This window comes from Calonectris borealis, chromosome 7 (genome assembly GCF_964195595.1).
Source record: "Calonectris borealis chromosome 7, bCalBor7.hap1.2, whole genome shotgun sequence".
Classification (NCBI taxonomy): domain Eukaryota; kingdom Metazoa; phylum Chordata; class Aves; order Procellariiformes; family Procellariidae; genus Calonectris; species Calonectris borealis.
This window is the reverse complement of record NC_134318.1, coordinates 33,636,932-33,654,064: the sequence shown is the minus strand read 5'-3', so window position 1 is coordinate 33,654,064 and position 17,133 is coordinate 33,636,932. Positions and strand designations below refer to the sequence as shown.

Below are 17,133 nucleotides of genomic sequence, written 5' to 3'. Positions count from 1 at the left end.
GTAACCAGAGTCCCCCACACATACTGATTTTTAATGATTTACAGATGGATAATATTTTTGAGGTATCCAACAGTATTTAGGGCCTATATACAGTAGTTTAGTTGTTTCATCTGTTATTCTTCAGATAAAAGCAACGCTTATATAAAATGTCAGCTTTGCAAATACCCTCAACAAACAAAAGCAGAGCACTGAAATAACCACCCTTACAAAATGTACCCCTTATTCACAGCAGGCACGAGGAAGCTTGCATTGTTACGGCAGATAATTGCTTAAGGTCTGAGTATGGGAGAATCTTGTTCCAAATTCTTTCACTCAGTGTTCCTAAATTAAAAATGCTGGCAAATTCCTTTGGATAGTTAAGATTTTTTGATTTGTATGTAATAGAAGTATGTGTGTAATTGGTTGATAGATAAATGGTGCCAAGTTTGCAAGTGTAAAAGTTACACTGGTTTTAACGCAGTAGTGCTTTCTGTTAGAACAAAAGCCTTTTTTGTACTAATGTGAGTAGCAAGTTCAAGGGAAAAGCTAGGAGCAGCTTGGGCTGAGATGCCCTTATCTTTTCAAAATTACAGTAATAAATATGATATTTGAAAGAGACAAAATTACAGAAACACAATGTGCTATATTACACAGGAGAGAATCACTGTACTCTTAATGAATTTTGCATTTGTTCTCAAGATAAGGGAGATGAAATAGAAGAGAAGAAATCATTTGTCTTGAAAGGAGATATAAAGTATACCCAAACCATTTCTACGTACAATCCTATCAGTCCATTTCGTGGCCACTTGCCACTCTCAGATGCTCTTAATACATTGTACACCAAAGGCAATACTGCTGACATGGAGTTCTGCAACTGCCAAATTGCATATTCATTATTGTTCATAGTCATGTGAGGTCAAGTTCGGTCACTGCAAACAACGAACCTTTGTCTGGATCTTTACTCCCTCCTCACGCAGTTTTTGGTTTCCTAACTTTTGTAGCACTCCCTGGTTGGAAGTTTCTTTTAAAAGAGGATGCTGTGTACTCTTTTGTAAACCTGTCTCCATTACTAAAAGTGACATCATGGGAATCGCTGGAAGTGAGCTGGGAGCACAGACCCGGGGCAGAGGCGATATAAAAAGAAGTCCCCCTCGTCCTTTCTCCCTCCTCCTCCTCACAGCATTGTCTAGCAAACAGGTACTTTGTTGCACTCCGTTGGAAGCATCGTGAGGAATTTAAACATAGGAAGGACTAATCATTATTTGAAAAAAAAGAGCCCTGCCAGCTCTTTCTCATTTGCAGGCTACTATGCACGATGCGGTCAGCAGCACATTCGCAAAAAGCCAGGGTTCTGCTGATTTGCCATCACATGCAAATTACCTCCCTGGACTCGTTGGCGCGGTAAACACCTCGGTTTAAGAAGTTTAAAAAGATGGATTGCAAAACTTAGGCATGCTCCCGCTCCTACTGAGATCAGTGGCAAACCTCCCATTGACTTCAATGGAAGCAGGATAGAGTCCCTCTTTTCTGGAAGTGAGACCCAGCGGTATTTGAGCTTTTTGGAGCACATGCAGCTCTGAAAGTCTGTTCCTTTAGGGCATTCCAAATTTTTTCCTATTTGCCTGATTCCATGGCAACACAACATCACCACCAAGCTCGCAATACTGAAATGAGATTTTACTACTAAGTCTGAGGATTTATACAAGTGTAAAAAGATCTTGCTGAGCTGCAATTGCCATTGGACTAATTCTGCATCCTTTTCCGATGAGTGACAACATTATGTCTGGATTTATTTTGTAATAAGCCAAGAATTTTCTAGTGTTAGAAAAACAAGAAAACTGCTTTACAACCATACCAGAAACAACTTTTTTTTTTATTACACAGAATCACTGTGTTTGAGTAAAACACTGTATCTATTTATTATTCTTTTCAAAACAGTCTAGAGAATAACCTAAGCAGTTTTCTCACAACTGATACTAAAATCAGACTCTAGAGACTCTATAAAATGATGATAAAGCCACTGAGGCTTTTATTCTGATTTCTGTATTACTTCTATCGCAGAAATAACTATTTTGCAGCCTGAAAAATATACCAGTTTAAAAGCGTGGAAGGAAAAAACATGCCAAAAGATCCATATTAGATTCTGAATGTACTATAGTTCATCTTTTATAGAGGGAAGCAAAGCAGACAAGCTTGTTTTACACTCAGTGGCTAGGAGTTTGCTCTGGGTTATGTTATAGCACGCTGAAACCAAGTGCACTGTTTGATCCCCTAATTTTATGTGTGGAAGGGGAAAAAAGATCACAGTGATTCCATACCTAGAGAAAGTAAATTTGTGTGTAAGCAATATCGATGGTCCTTTATAATGTAAAGTACCTACTAAGAAGTTCCCAAGTAACAATACAAATCCAGTGGAGCAATGAAATTATTAGACAACACTAATAAGAATTTTAACTGCCTTACGTTTCATGCATTTTCTTAGACTCTAGATGTAACCATTCATTGCCATCTCTGTTATATTCAGTTTTCATGTAATCCAGTTGTTGAATCATCCCCTCCAATGTGCTTTCTGAGATAATTCTGCCACTTTAGTCACAGCTCTGGCTTCCCCCATTGCACGCAGTCTTATATAGACAGACCCATCCTGGAAGCAATGATCAGGATGTGGGCTGCAGCGTTAGATTGGGACTTTGACTACTTCTGTGACCTGCTCTTTATGCAAAGAGAGTTACAAAAATACATGATGTAACACTGGATTTCACTTTTCTGAGTGGAGTTCGGAGTTTGCCCTTCTGATGCTTCCGATGCACCTAGGACAAACTCCACGCAATCCTGCTGACCAGCTGGGCCACAGGATCGGAGACAGACGTCTCCTTCTCTGGCCTCCACAACTCCGCCAAGTCAGTAAGATGCTCATTATGCAAGCAAAGCTGAGAGGAGGATGTAATTACTGAGATCACACACATCTGACAGTAGCACTGTGACTCTGTTGGTGAAACCCTCACACATTTTCTTTCCATATAGATGGCCTCCTGGGCTAAGCTCCGATTAGTGAAGCAGTTACAAATCCACTTAGCTGCAATAGACCCAGATGAAAGCAGAATCTGCCCCCTCTTTCCTGGCTGACCTTCAGCAAATCAAGAAAAAGTTGATATAAAGTCAAAAGCTTTGTTATAAAGCTGGACAATTATGGGCTTGTATTTCAGAAGCGGCCAGAGATTATAGCTATGTTGCTTTTCAAGACCAGAACTTGAAAGTGGGTGTTTGGCACTATTTCAACCAACTCTCCTTCACCAGAACTGACACACAGAACCACTAATCAAATTTGAAATTCTTGGCCCAGATTATGAGAAAACTGGGAGAAAACTTTAGTATGTGAATGTGCTGTAAGAAATACAATTAGAGATTGTCCTTTCTCCATACAAAATGTGATGCCCTAAAAAATGGTGCTTTGCTACACACAAATGCTCCACTGTATATTATGCAGAAATACAAACTTTTTGAGTTGTATATTTCACTAGATCACATCTTACTGTATTTTTTTGATTTGAAAAGTAGATGTCTTACATTCCAAAGTCCGCCTTGCAACAAAATAGAGTATCTTTTCTTGCTAAAGGAGGAAAATTAAGAATCAAAATCTCTTCTGACCCATAAACTGCAGAATGCTCTTCATAAGGTATCAGCTCTAATACCCCAGTGCTATTCCCCGGGAGGCACCCAGTTGTGGGAAGCAGGGCAACTCACATATGCATGGAGCAGTTTGGCTTTTATCTATCACATCTTACCCATCTTCTTTTATGTGCAAAAAGCATTTGTAATTCTTACTTAACAATTCTCATTTGTAATCAATTTAAAATGACATATAGAAGTGAGACCTCTAGAAGAAGAATACCTCCTTGGGTTACTTAAATTTGTAAGCAGAATATTTGCATTAGCATAAAATTATGTCTTGTATTTTGTCACTTTATTCTTGTGTTGCACTGTTTTGAATAACCGTGAAGACTTGGACATTCAAAGAAGAAATGTCGGTGCTAGCCTTTCCATAGGTCTGTAACTCAGGCCTCAGAAAAATGATCTTTAAATAGCCCAAGACTGCCAAAGCCAAAAAATACTCTCAGCCCATGTTTGTTTATATGCGGCAATCTCGATCAACATTTACTTTTGCACTCAGGGCACTGCTGCAAGGCCAGGGGGGCAGATCGATACCTGTCCCGAATTTTCTGCAATTGTTCTCATTTCAACAGCAACTCAGTTGCAGCTCAGAGTTGCTGTAAACCCACATAAACACGATTTTACATAACTTTTCCAGTGTTTTTCTTTTTCGCAGCTCTGATCTGAGAGCAAAATCGCTGTTAGTCACTTCTATCGCCAGAAGGGGAGGGCGGGGGAGGCGGTTTGGTGGTGGAAACGGCTGTTTTAACGATGTCCCTGCATCTGCGGTGGCTGCGGACGGGGACACCCCGCACCGAGCGGGAGAGGCCGCGCTGGGCTGCGGTTCAGCGCTGGGGCTGCTCAGGGCGGCGCTGGTGCCGGCGTGGGGACCGGCACCACAGCCGGTGCGCGGGGGCCTAAAGGCGTCGCCGAGGAACGGGGGGCAGCGGCGGGACCCCGGGCCTGCGGCCGGCGGCACTCGGCGAGGGGCAGGCGGCCCCGGGGCTGGGCGGGCGGCGGCGGGCCCGCACCATGGCGACGGGCGCTCAGGAAGTCGCGTCAGGCCCGGCGCCGCCGCGCGGCTCGGCGGGCGGAGGGGCAGCGGCCGCTGCGGAGCCCGCGGCGCGGGTACGGGCCGGCGCGGGAGCCGGAACCGGGTGCGGGTGCGGCGGCGCTGCCCCCGGCGGCGGGGCGGGGCGGGGCGAGGGGCTGCCGCGTGGCGGGAGGGGGCGGGCCGCCGCCAGCAGCCGGCGGCGGAGCGCGGAGCCGGGGCGCGTGGGCTGCGCGGCGCCGCGGCGGAGCGGCCGGCCCGGGTGCGGAGGTGCGCGTGTGGCCGTGCCCTCTGACGGGGCAACGGGGGGAAGCGCCGGCGCTGCCGGCCTCCGCGGCGCCGAGCGGGGGGCGGGTGGGCGCGGGGAGCCCCGGCCGTCCCCGCGGGGGCTCCGGGGCTGGGGGCGCTGGGCCCTGCCGGGGGCCGGTGTCGGCGGCTCCCGGTACCCGCGCTCAGCCGTCGTGCTTTTATTTATAGCAGATCTGGTGAGCGTGCGGGGTCCTGGAGCCCTGTCGAGCCCGCGGATGGCGCGCCTCGGCGGGTTAGCAGCGTAAGCGCCGCGGCGGAGAGCGGGCACTCGGGAGGGCGGATTTTGTTAGAGGTACGTATAAAGTTGCTGTTGCTCAAACAGGCTTTTAACTACGTGGTTTTTAAAGTTCGTTTTTTATGTATGCCGGTGCAGCCAAGGTCACCTTGAGCACAATTGGAGGACGCATCTGGCTTTCACTGTTTAGATGTTCGCGAGCCTTTTTTTTTATTTATTGGGTGGTTTAGATACTAATTTGCCTGACCACTAATAAAAAAAAAAAAGGCAAATTGAGCGTACGAGCCAGCAAAGAAAAAATGTACTTAGGCTGTGTAAAGATAAGTATGTGCGTGGATACACTAGCTCAAACTCCAGTTTGCACTGGGAACTGGGCATGGAGGTGTTGCAGGAGAGGTTTGTGCCTGCTTGGGGAGGACGGTAAGAAAGATGAAATGTTGGACTAAAGTTTTAGGCCTTGCTCTTGCAAATGTTAGCACGCAGGGTGGGAACAGTCTCGTTCCTGGTGGCTCGTAGCTTGGCTGTAGTGTAAGTTTTGCAGTGGCAGGTGGAAGAGGTGCTATTGCCACTGTACAGCTTCTCTAGAGGAAAATGCCAGGATTCCTATTCTGATGGCTCTCCGTAACAAAGCAGTTTAATTTGTAGTCTTTTGCAGATATGCAATACAACACTAAGTTGTTTTGCTGTGTTTGGCCTACTTTATTTTTTCTTTGGCTGAGGAAGAATTATTCACTGTGCTTATTATGAACTATATAACTTCTATTTTAAAATAATAGTGCAAGTTTAGACTTCTTTACTGCTTTTTAATCTCACAAGCCTGTAATGTCACTTATGTCAGCAGCACGTTCAGATTTAGGGGTGTGCTTTTGTGTAGAGCACTCCTTCCTCTGAGGAGTTTGCAAACTGGTTTGACTACAGCTAGATCAGACACATAAAATATACTGTGAGATAGGATTGGGAGAAAACATTAATGAAATTTTTTGTAGATAATAGGTGTCCTTGAGAAGTAAATGATGAAAGAGTGAGGTCATGGAGTGCAAGAGAATAGTAAACTTTTGAAATGTGTATCCTTGTGGCTGAATAGTTTAAACCATGCAGTGGAGAGCAGTGGAAAAGCATAAAGGGACTGTGCTTACCTGTAATGGGAAGAAGAGCAGGGAGAGAAAAACATGCAGGTAGCTGATTGGTGAGTTGTGTTTATGGAAATCAAATGTGCTGGGTTTTTTATCATATTAAAATCATGCTGATTTCTGACTGCAGTGAAACTTTTCAGAACCTAACTTTTGCTGAAGGGTGCAAAAATACCAGTTTACTAATTTATTGCTAGGTACTCATCACTGAAATTATGCGTGTGTATATGTGTTTCTGTGTATGTGTGTGTGTATATATATGTATGTATGTGTGTTATTATTTTGCAGCTTCTGATCTTCAGTTCAACTCCTGTGTCATGGATGAAACTGCTTTGTCCCTTGGAACAATAGATGTTTCCTATTTGTCCACCTCAGCAGAGTGCAGTATCAGTAGATGTAAGCATTCCAGTGAAGAATGGGTAAGTAAAAATTGTGAATGTTACTGGCCATATTTATCTTTTTTTTTCAAGTCAAAGGTGGACTTTTTTTTATTATTATGAAGAATGAAGATAAGGCATCACCTCTCTCATGCGTGATATGGTTTGGTTTTAATTTAACTTGAAATATAAGGAGGAACCAACAGTTCAGTGCTGTGCCAAAGACTAATGTTGCTAGAAAAGAAAAACCCTATCAAACTCTACTGATAGTCTTACAGTCTTCTGGTGTGATGTTACTAATCGTTTTATATAGCAGTAACTGTGCAGAATCCCATTCTGGAGTAGGCTGAGGTCAATCAAAGTCAAATAGAAAGCTCGTTGCTGTTCCGAAGGATGTAGTTTGAAATGCACAAGTGAAAAGGAACGTGAAGCTAAAGATGCATGGTCGTGTAGCCATTGTAGCTGGAGCTGTTCATGCAATACAAGAGGCAGAGAAAATTTGGTGGATATAAATAAGGAGCCTATTAAAAGTCTGTGTCCTCTCTTGAGTGAGTCTTGGGATTTGGAGGAGACAAAGGGGGCAGTGCGCAGAAAGGGCTGGGTGGAGCAAAAAGAGCCACATGGGGACTGTTTGGTTTAGAAGCATAGGTCAGGAAGAATTAGACACGGCTCTGGAGAGGAGGAGTTTGAGCCTGATACAGAAGAAGAGTTGGAGCCATGGTCAGAGTTGAGGGAAAGGCCAGATGTCCTGGCAGCTGGCTTTTCTATGTAGCTAGATGTAAGTTACATCGGACAGCAAGCTGCGGTAACCAAGAGATCTGTGAGAGAGTGGGATAAAGGCAGGCGAGACAAAAGAAATAGGAAAGAGATTTTGTAAGAAAGTGGCGGTGCGTTCAGTCAGGGCTTGGAGGCAAGCAGAAGGAAGGCAACATTGTTGCAAAGTTGGTTAATTTGGGAGTTAGCATTACGGAAGGTGATAGAGAAGGGATTGGGCCAGGCTTAGCATCTTGATGCTAGTTTATTTCAGATGGAAGACTTAGGCTTGGAATAATTGCCAATTCGTAACACTTGCCAAATGTGATATATGCACATTTTAGTTTTTAGGCATCTTCAGCGTTGCTTTTGACTTTCTGGTTGTTTCTTACCAGGCTGGCTTTCTAGCTGAGTATGTGATGATCTGTATTTTTGTTTTCCAACCCTTATGCTGGTTAAAGGTATTGGTTCTACCCTGCTTCTCTTCCACTTAAATGTGCTATTTTAAACGTTTTGGTTTTGTTTTGGTTTGTTTCTGTGATTTCCCTTTTATTAAAAACTTAGAATATATGGTTCAGAAAATGGCAATCCAGTGCTCATTCTCAGGCAAGCAATAATTCAGTAGATTTTAATGGGAACAATCAATGTCTTTGTAAAAATTGTAGTTAAGTATATTTTCATTATGTCCTGACATAGAGAATGTGTTCTGTGAGTGCAGTTACTTTGGATTTTTTGGTTCTGTAATCTTCAGAAAGACAGTCTAATATTGGAGAAGGCACAGTGGTTCCTTTTTCATATCACTTTGCATGAAACTGCTGAAAAAGAGCGTACAGAGTTAATATTTTACATATATTCAGTCTTGCAATTTTACAGGGCGATGTCCAGTTAAACCTTAAAATACATTGCTCATATTACAAGCACCCTTACATTATTGAGAGTGTAATTTACTGATAATTTCTTCCACTTTTCTCGGCTGTCAGTTTCCTTGCTGTTTCTTATTAGAGTTATTATTTATTTTAAAATTTTGTGTGTCAGCAAATGCTGCAGTGCTTAAGATACGTAAGTACAACACTGTGATTTTGCTTTTATTTTTTAAAATCACATCATCTGGAGAGAATATAATTTATTTTAGAAAAATTGGAAAAATTTGTGTTAGTTTTACGTAATTTTTGGGAGGTAATTGTTTTTTTTTTTTTGTCTGGCAACTCCTCTTACTCAAAGTTTTCACTTAACCAGTAAAACATATATTTCTGGATATTTACACAGTGGTCTTTTGTTCTGCAGGGAGAGTGTAACTCTAGGCCCACTCTCTTCCGATCGGCCACTTTAAAATGGAAAGAGACTCTGTTGAGCAGAAAAAGGCCGTTTGTGGGACGATGCTGCTACGTATGCACTCCCCAGAGCCGGGTAAGAAGATTACGGACTGGATTATGTTTGACAATAACGCATAGTTGCAGCGTAATGAAGTTTCAGTAGTTTTCTTACTTTCAGAATTAAGGTCACAATGTTCTCACTTCATAAAGGAATATAGCTTTTCACCTTTGTTTGTGGTGATACTTTCTTTTTTACAGATCTGTTGTGATGCTTTGTCTCCCGCTTTTCAGTGCAGACTTATTCCTTGCACAAAACTCTCCAGCTCTTCAGAATTAGCACTAGGAAATTGTATGGGAAAAATTATCTGCTCTGCTACATTAATAATGAGAATTTGGTGCATATGAAAGTGTTAAGGTTTACTTGTAGGACACTTAATTCTCTATCCACAGAATAAGTACAGTTTTGAAAGTAAGCAATATGCTTCCATTCAAACTTGAAGAGATCAATCCTGTGCTTGAGAACACCAGTTCGTTTTCTACACTTGGCCGGTTCCTGGCTTCTCAGCCCGGCCTGGAAACAAGGAGTGCCAGTTGGGATAGTGAGGGTATTTGTCTGCTGGGAACAGTGTCAAGATGGTGGCTCTAGAGGGGTCGCGCAAGCTGATTTAAAATGTGAACTTTATTGAACTGCATTGGGCAGGCTTTCTGTAAGCTGAAGATGCAAAATGCTGATAAACGGTATAGTGTAGTTTGCAACCAGTTCGTCATGTAATTTGACTATGTGTACACCACGGGCTTTAAACTGCACTCGGTTACACCTGCACTGAGCTCCATGATTGGCTGGAGTAGAGTGAAAATTTGTTCCTTTGACCAAGGAAAAGTTGTTATTTCACTCTATTCCTATGCCAGAATAGAAAATTGTAGCTACAGGTAGACATACAAACGTGGGATAGAAATCCAAATGTGCTGTGAAGACTACGTGTGCTATGGGCAACAAGACAAGTAATTAGATAAACTGAGACTACTTCTAACAGACACTTAAGTGTTTCAACTTGTAAAAAGATGTGTAGGAATCATCAACTTAATCCTTTATACATTTAATAATTAGTCTGTTCCTCTCAAGTTGGGAATTACGCTTTAGGAAGAAAAATTTTGTTCTGTATTTTGTCCATTTAATCAGGAACTAACTACCTGTCCTGAGATCCCACTTAGGAAAGGGACATGACCTGACTACGTCCTTTATTGCCTTCTGCCACAAGGAGAGAATACCATCCTTGCAGCAGATGATAACAAACCAGAGCCTCTCATTAGATTCTAGATATTTCACTTTTTTTGAGCTGCCTTAATTCTCTTGAGGAAAAGGGATGGATGAGTGAGACAGAATTCCTTAAGTGTGTTGGCCAAACTAACACCTTGCTGGTGCAGGGAGTGGGAGGTCTTGCTTCTCCCTCTTCTGTTCCTCCCTGCTCTCCTGGGGGCCGAGCAAGTTCACTGAACAAGCAGAAAACTACCTGCTTTATATATTCGTTTAGTCTGGCCATCTTAGTTTTCTACCTTGCCTGAATGAAGTTGTCTCATTAAGGGGTGTGATGAATGCGAGAGGTGGTGTAAGTTAGGAGGTGGGGGATAGTGTTTAGTGGGAAAGGGTAGAATGTGGGAGCTGGGCTTCTCTCTTGCGGCGACAGGGAGATGCTGTATCGGCTCAGTTGGTCTCACAGAACCACATCTTGACATAGCATCGGGGAGAAGTTAAATAAGGAAAAGCTGACGTGTGACATTGCAGCTGGAGGATGAATTTCACAGAGCGAGGTTATAACCTAACAGTTAGAGCACTGGAGTGGACTTGGGCGTTCAGTGGTACTTAACTTTGTTGCTGATTTTTTAGGAGACCAAGAACAAGTCATTTCCCTTCTCTTTGCCAGAACATTTCATCTAGCTTTAAGATCCACAAAAGATTACCAGTGAATAGTCAAAGAAATTAATACTACCTTGTTTCCTCTTAAAAGCCTAGAGCAACAATTTGTTGATTGTATGTACTATGCAGTTATGCTTTAATATACGGCAAAAGACTGTGTGCTCCCACTGTAGCACGTAATTTCTACCTGATTTGCAAATGACATAGGACACTCATATATTTTAATTTGTGGCAAATGGTGTGTCCTAAACAAAGTACAAACAAATGAGACTCTTATCTGACTCCCATTGCAGAATTGGTAGTGAGGCTGTTCTGCAGCTACGCTGTTGCTGGTAACCATCTTTCTCCTTCACTCTCCTGTTTTTGCCTTCCTTGACATGCACAGTCCCAGTGGTTTTAGCTGTAATTCACTGTTGGCATGGTACCAGTTTTATAATTAAATATTATTTGGGCAGAAAGAAACTAGCCTCTCGGTCAAGGTACGTTCTTGGAATGTGGAAGATTAAAGTTTAGGTCTTCTTGCCAGGGAATATTTGTTTATCCAAAGTGGAACTGCTCCCAAGCTCATCCCAAAACAGTTAATAGCCTGGAATGTAGAGTCTGTACCAGGGATGCAGAATGCTGGATTGAGTTTGTTGTTCAGGCAGAGCAGGGGTGTGGAGATTTGCCAGCTAACCATGGATGGGTATCCTGACCCTTGGGCTGCCGCTACGTGATGCCTGATCTGCTGGCAAACTGGATGTCACAGGCTGAGCGTTAAAAGGCTAATGATTATACTAATGTTGAATGTGGCTTAATAAAGTTCTGTCTCAAAGATGAGTTCTGTATTATGATAAGTCCTCGTTTATATTACATCAGAATATGATAAAATATTCTGGCTTGAGGAATACAACCAATACGACCATTCCTGTATGCAGAAAAGCCTAGAGTATACTTTGAAAATATTGGAGTTGGGAATAGTGACTTTCTGAATTTCATTTTCATTTCAGAACAGTTTGTGTGTACTTTATAAGCAAGTTCAGCACTTCTCTGCTTTAGCTTTTGTTTATAATAGAGGTGAAAAACATTGCGTTATCTTAAATGTTGTGATGAATGTAAAGACATAACTATTCTTATGTAATGAAATAGTCCACCCATCTTTTTTTTCTTGGTTTTACAGGATAACTTCTTCAATGCTAGTATTCCTTCTTTGGGTCTACGTAATGTCATATATATCAATGAAACACACACAAGGTAATGTAGCACAAGTCTTTCTTTTCCTTTTAAAATTCAATGTGTTCTGATTTTATGGCAGGGAAATCTCTAGGATAGTCTGGAGTGAATATATATTGCTGTCCTAAAATGCAGGAATTGATGCTGTCTTCAGGAAAGTGATGTACTTGTTAAATCCAGCTGTGTGTATTTGGGAGCTGGGCAAAGTCCTTTGGGGTTATAGGCAAGAAGTGCAAGGGTCAAACCTGTTTCAAGAAAAACAGAGCATGTTTAAATCCTTTCTCCTTTAGCGCAAATGGCAGCATCCGTAGCATAATGCTGAGAGGAGCTGTTTTATTCCCATGTTAAGAATGACTTCAGGTTGCATTTTAATTTACTGAGCAGATCTGGCTCGCAATTTAGGTGTTGACTATTATCGCTAATGACAATTAAATCTGAACATGTCTTGCTAGACTGTCTCTCCTCTGCCTCAGTGGCAGAGTGCAGCTCCTGAAGGATGGTATATATGATCTAAAAATGATGATGTATCTCTGCGCTGTTGGAAATATATCTTGTGTTCTGGATGGAGACACTGGAAGTACACAAAAATCTTTATTCTGTTCTTTGGAAAGTTAATAATGCTTGCTGAGGTTTTTACAGTAATCATTAGCATAAGCAGATCCTGCAGCATTTGTCATAGAGTCAGAGCAAACAAAGAGAGGCCAGCAGCCTGAAAGAAATGAGCCAAAGTGTCTGAGTAGAAGAAAGGCAGCATTGTGCTGTGCTTGAGAGGGAGGAAGCTAATGTTAGAGGCTGTTCTTTCTTCAATTTGAATTAATTATGGTTTTTAAGAGTTGAGCTTGTAGTTTAAAATACAGAAAAATAACAGAAATACTGTTTAATTTTAATGTTTTTTTTTAAATTAGTTTCAAAAGTCTAATGCTTGAATGGTTTTGAATGGTCAGAGTTACTTAAATTAGAAATAAAAGGGCAACAAAATATGGGTTAATGAATTATTCTGAAATAAAGTGCCCTTAGCTCAGAATGTCATTGTAGTCTGAAAATTGACAATTTTAATGAAGTTCTGAGGTCCCACGGGCTTACATAGTCACAGTTTTTTGGCCTTAGAAAGCAAGAGGGGTTCTCTCTAACTGCTAGCGTGCTGTACCTGTATTGAGACATTACCACAGCCTTTTTCTGAGGTGTGAGTATGTCAGTTTTATAATATATCTTGACTGCGTCTATTCTGTGTGGTTTTTGTCTTCTATCATTGCTACATGATTAGAAAGCAGATTTTTCTAATTATACTGCGTCGTATCTAAGCTGTAAAAGGAATGTAGAAGCCTTTATACCTTGACAGATCCCTGCAATAGCTGAATGCTGTTGTGATGTGTTCATAGTTACCAAAACTGTTGTCAGAAAGAAGCGTATCCTTAACTTTGCTGTTTAGAAAAATCAATAAGGCTCTCAAACTCCGTTGGGAAGGGGAAAATGGAAAAGCAATTAAAACAGAGTCACCAGTCTACTTCCCTGACAGCATGAATAGCAAAATTCTTTGTCCTTTGAGACGGTCTGAATATTTGTATAACCATTAGGTGTCAGATGGTGCCGATGGCTCGTGCATGTGCACTCATCTTAATTATAGTGCCAGTGGCCTGTGCCCACAGGTGGTTTGGTCTTCTACCGTGTAAAAGTTCCTTCTCCTCTTTCCTAGCTAGTTTTAACCCATGTATAAATGTACTGAAATGTGGTAGGGAGGTTTAACAGCCAAGATCAGTAACTCAGGTGACGACAAGGAGGGAGACCTTGGCAGCACTCCAGCATGGGAACCAGCCTGAGTATTGCCACCCACGGTTTGGTTTGGGACACTCGCCGGAGCACCAGCGATGCATTGCACCGGCAGTCCTCAGGACAGGGTTTTTGCATCATACTGAGTGCTCCGGTCTTAGGAATGGCCAGAGTTTAATTTCTTTTTCCATCTGTTAGTTCTGCCCCATCACATCAGCTCTGCTGTTCGGGGGTCCCGGCTCTGCAGTGACCTGCATGAGTGGTGGCTTATCCAGTCGTGGCCTGGTGAATGAGGTAGTGAACTGTGAGGGGAGAGAATAGTAGCGAATATTCACTGCTGGGGACTGGATTTTATCCTTTCCCGTGTCACATGCATCTTCTGTGATGTTAGGAAAACTGTTCAAAATAACATGCTTATATGATCCCTAGAGCAGAGGACAGAGTTAATTTAAAAGGCAAGACTGGCCACATAAGCTAAGTTGCCTTACTTAAATGCTTGAACGGTAGAGAGATTTACTGATTATTTAGTGGTTTCACTTCCATTAAAACTTTGCAAGGAGAAGGTACGTAGGAGGCACATAGGACTGGGTGTTTAAAAACACTGGAAAGGAAGAAAAGATTACCAAAGAAGTGTTTTGAGTGTCGGTGGCTAATGCAGACATATTTTCAAAAGTACCTCTGAGAGTTTACCCTGTGCATACAAATGGAACTTTCCCAAGAGGGCTCAGTGTTTCTTGAAGAAGTTGACAAACCTCTTAGCTGGGCATTTACATTCCTCGGTGGAAAGTCACAGAATTGGAAATGGGCACTTCATCTTCTTTTGTCCTCGCTGAGCTGGGGAGTCGGCTCCAGCGGACAGACAAAGAGTATGTGCTGGTTTGTAGCTACCTTCCTGTGGTACTAGGGATGTGTTAAGGCCAGTATCGCCCCGAATTGAAGTAATGCAGACCTGGGTCGTCTCAGATATTTTGTGCTACGCATCAGTTGTTTCATCTGTAACATTAACATATTGATAATTTACTAGAAGATACAGAAGCTTTTAGGCAGCCCTTCATAAACCTTTACGTACTTTTGCTTCTTAATCGTATTTTTAGGTATTTTTAAAATTCATGTTTTGGCAGTGAAATATTTTGAGGGTCACACTCAAATACCCTTCATATTTTTGTAGGTACAGAGGGTGGCTGGCAAGACGCCTGTGTTATGTCCTTTTTGTGCAAGAGAGAGATGTTCATAAGGGTATGTTTGCCAAGAATCTGACAGAGAATGTGCTGAATAACAGCAGGTAAGATAATGCAAAATAAACTATTTTTTGTATGACTGATATATTATAGTATGATTGAAGAATTTGGAAACGGCAAGTTTTGAAAATCAGACTATTTAAAATATTAGAAGATACAGTATCTTCAGCACAGCCCTTCAGGTCTGTAGCTTGCAATTTCTGTTTGAATAATAAAAGAAGGGAGATTAAGAATTATAAATCTCCAAATGAATGATTCATAGTGGGTGGACAGCAGACAGTACACAGAAAAATAAATTGCTACATGGGAACTCTTCAAACGTTTGTTTATCTAATTCATGTAAATCGCTACCACTAAAGTCATCCTAAAGTCATCAGAAATTGTCAGTGTTTCAGAAATAATGGGAAAGCAGCATTTCAGAGTACCCCGAGTGTACACCAAGAGCGTGAGGCAAAACTGGAAAAAGGCTATAGAATGAAATACCCACCCTTTATTTTGTGGAGCTTGTTTCCTGTTTCATATACTGCATTTTACATGGCACGTTAAGCCCCTGATTAGCTCTTAAGGTATCAGTTTTCCCTGGACACAAAGAAATTCAACCGCCTGCCCACTCCTTGAGTCTGCTTTTGTCAGAGGCCACACGCTGCCTATATTAATATTCCTAAGTCTCCTGAATTTTTAATGTTCGAGTCCCATCTGAAGATGATAATGTGGCTTTTGAAAAGTAAAGTAGACTGCGTTGTGCCACAGTTGTGGTGTATTAAACCACTTAATCTGTCTTACATATGTTTTAAAGGGGGAAAATAGCCTTATAAAATTTAGTTACACTTTGTAAAACTGAGAGTTCAAGGGAGAAGATACTGTAGAAGTGCAAAATAGCAACTGCATGAATCTGTCTAATGAGGTAAGTGAAATTGCTATGGCAGGAAAAAGAAAATATGAACAAAGAGGAGATTTCAACTCTTCTTTCTGCATTTTTTAACCTTACTAACCATTTCTGAAAATTGGCGATCACTTAATATCAGTACCTGTGAACTGCGTACGTACTGTTTTATATGGTCAACTTTGAGCGCATCCATCCATCATCCATTTAATCAGAGCTGAGAAGACTACTGAATTAAATTTAATGCATTTGGACTACACAGTACTTCAGTGTGCGTGTTCTTTTATGCCTGCAAGTTACTCCTGTAGTAATATGTAGCTCATTCCCAGCAGTTGTTGTCTGTGTCTTGAACTCTTCTGTTGCGGGATTGTCTCATAAGTTTTACTTTTTAATGTTAGAGTCCAGAAGGCCATTGTAGATGAAGCTTCTGAACCAAGTGCTCCAGGTAGTTTTGCTCAGACGGATCCGAAAGCTATCAACAAAGTGAAGAAAAAAGCTAGGAAAATTCTCCAGGAAATGGTAGCAAATGTGTCACCTGCTTTAATCAGGTAAGAAAAATGGCTCATTGGTATTGTCAATGGGTAGAAGGACAGCCAAGCTCTCTCTGTATTACATCAGCAGAGCTTATAATACATTATTCATAAATAATGAATAATTATTCTAAAAAATAATACATTATTCATAAAAATCCCTTTTCTAATGTTAACTAATGAAATGGTAGTTATTCTTCATTTTCAGTTGCAGCAGAAACCCTCTGCCTTTTCAAGGGATAAATCTTATGATAAGATTAAATACAGAGGTTTTTTTTTTTTCTTCTCCTGAAACTAGACTTGGTGCTAATGCTTGGACCGATATTGGTATCCTTTGTTGTTTCAGGCTGATAGAAGCAAGAGCAGCTAGCTGCAGCGTCTTAGACTGTGAAAGATCTTTTTTCCAGTAGCCCACTGAATATCATAACTTCTAGTTATAAATATCTCAGAGAGAGTCTTGTCTTAGATAAAATCTCCTACTGTGGTGTCTACCTTTACTGCTAAGGATGAATTTGTCTCTGTCATGTTCCTAGTCCCCTTCGCTGACTTCTGTGATGCAAACCCTATATTTTTTGTAACTATACGAAATTCTCCCACAAGACCAGATACACGCTGTCACCTAACATGTCATCTAACTAGCTTAGTTACTATAATTGATCATAGGACTTCCATTAACATGCCCCATATGTAAAGTGGTCTCTGCCCTTTGAACAGCCTTCACTGAGGTTGACAATAACAAGTTTTCTGACCTAATTGCAGGAGGCTGAAATGTGGTTACTAACCATGGCTT

At 41.6% G+C, this 17,133-nt stretch overlaps 1 protein-coding gene across 10 annotated transcripts in view; it reads left to right on the top strand.

Moving 5' to 3' along the window:
- Window positions 1–4,686: 4,686 nt before the first annotated feature.
- The window catches only part of GPAM (glycerol-3-phosphate acyltransferase, mitochondrial), a 33,255-nt gene continuing 20,808 nt past the window's right edge, over window positions 4,687–17,133 (top strand). The window contains exons 1-7 of one of the 10 annotated variants that reach the window (XM_075155054.1): window positions 4,687–4,758; window positions 5,159–5,282; window positions 6,644–6,774; window positions 8,770–8,892; window positions 11,873–11,946; window positions 14,861–14,974; window positions 16,212–16,361. In XM_075155054.1, coding sequence (XP_075011155.1) covers window positions 6,673–6,774; window positions 8,770–8,892; window positions 11,873–11,946; window positions 14,861–14,974; window positions 16,212–16,361 — 563 coding nt within the window. In that variant the 5' untranslated portion in view covers window positions 4,687–4,758; window positions 5,159–5,282; window positions 6,644–6,672. Of the gene's footprint in view, window positions 4,788–4,866; window positions 4,952–5,158; window positions 5,283–6,125; window positions 6,412–6,601; window positions 6,775–8,769; window positions 8,893–11,872; window positions 11,947–14,860; window positions 14,975–16,211; window positions 16,362–17,133 lie in introns of those variants that run through there. The other 9 variants (XM_075155062.1, XM_075155059.1, XM_075155057.1 and 6 more) reach the window with 9 other exon arrangements.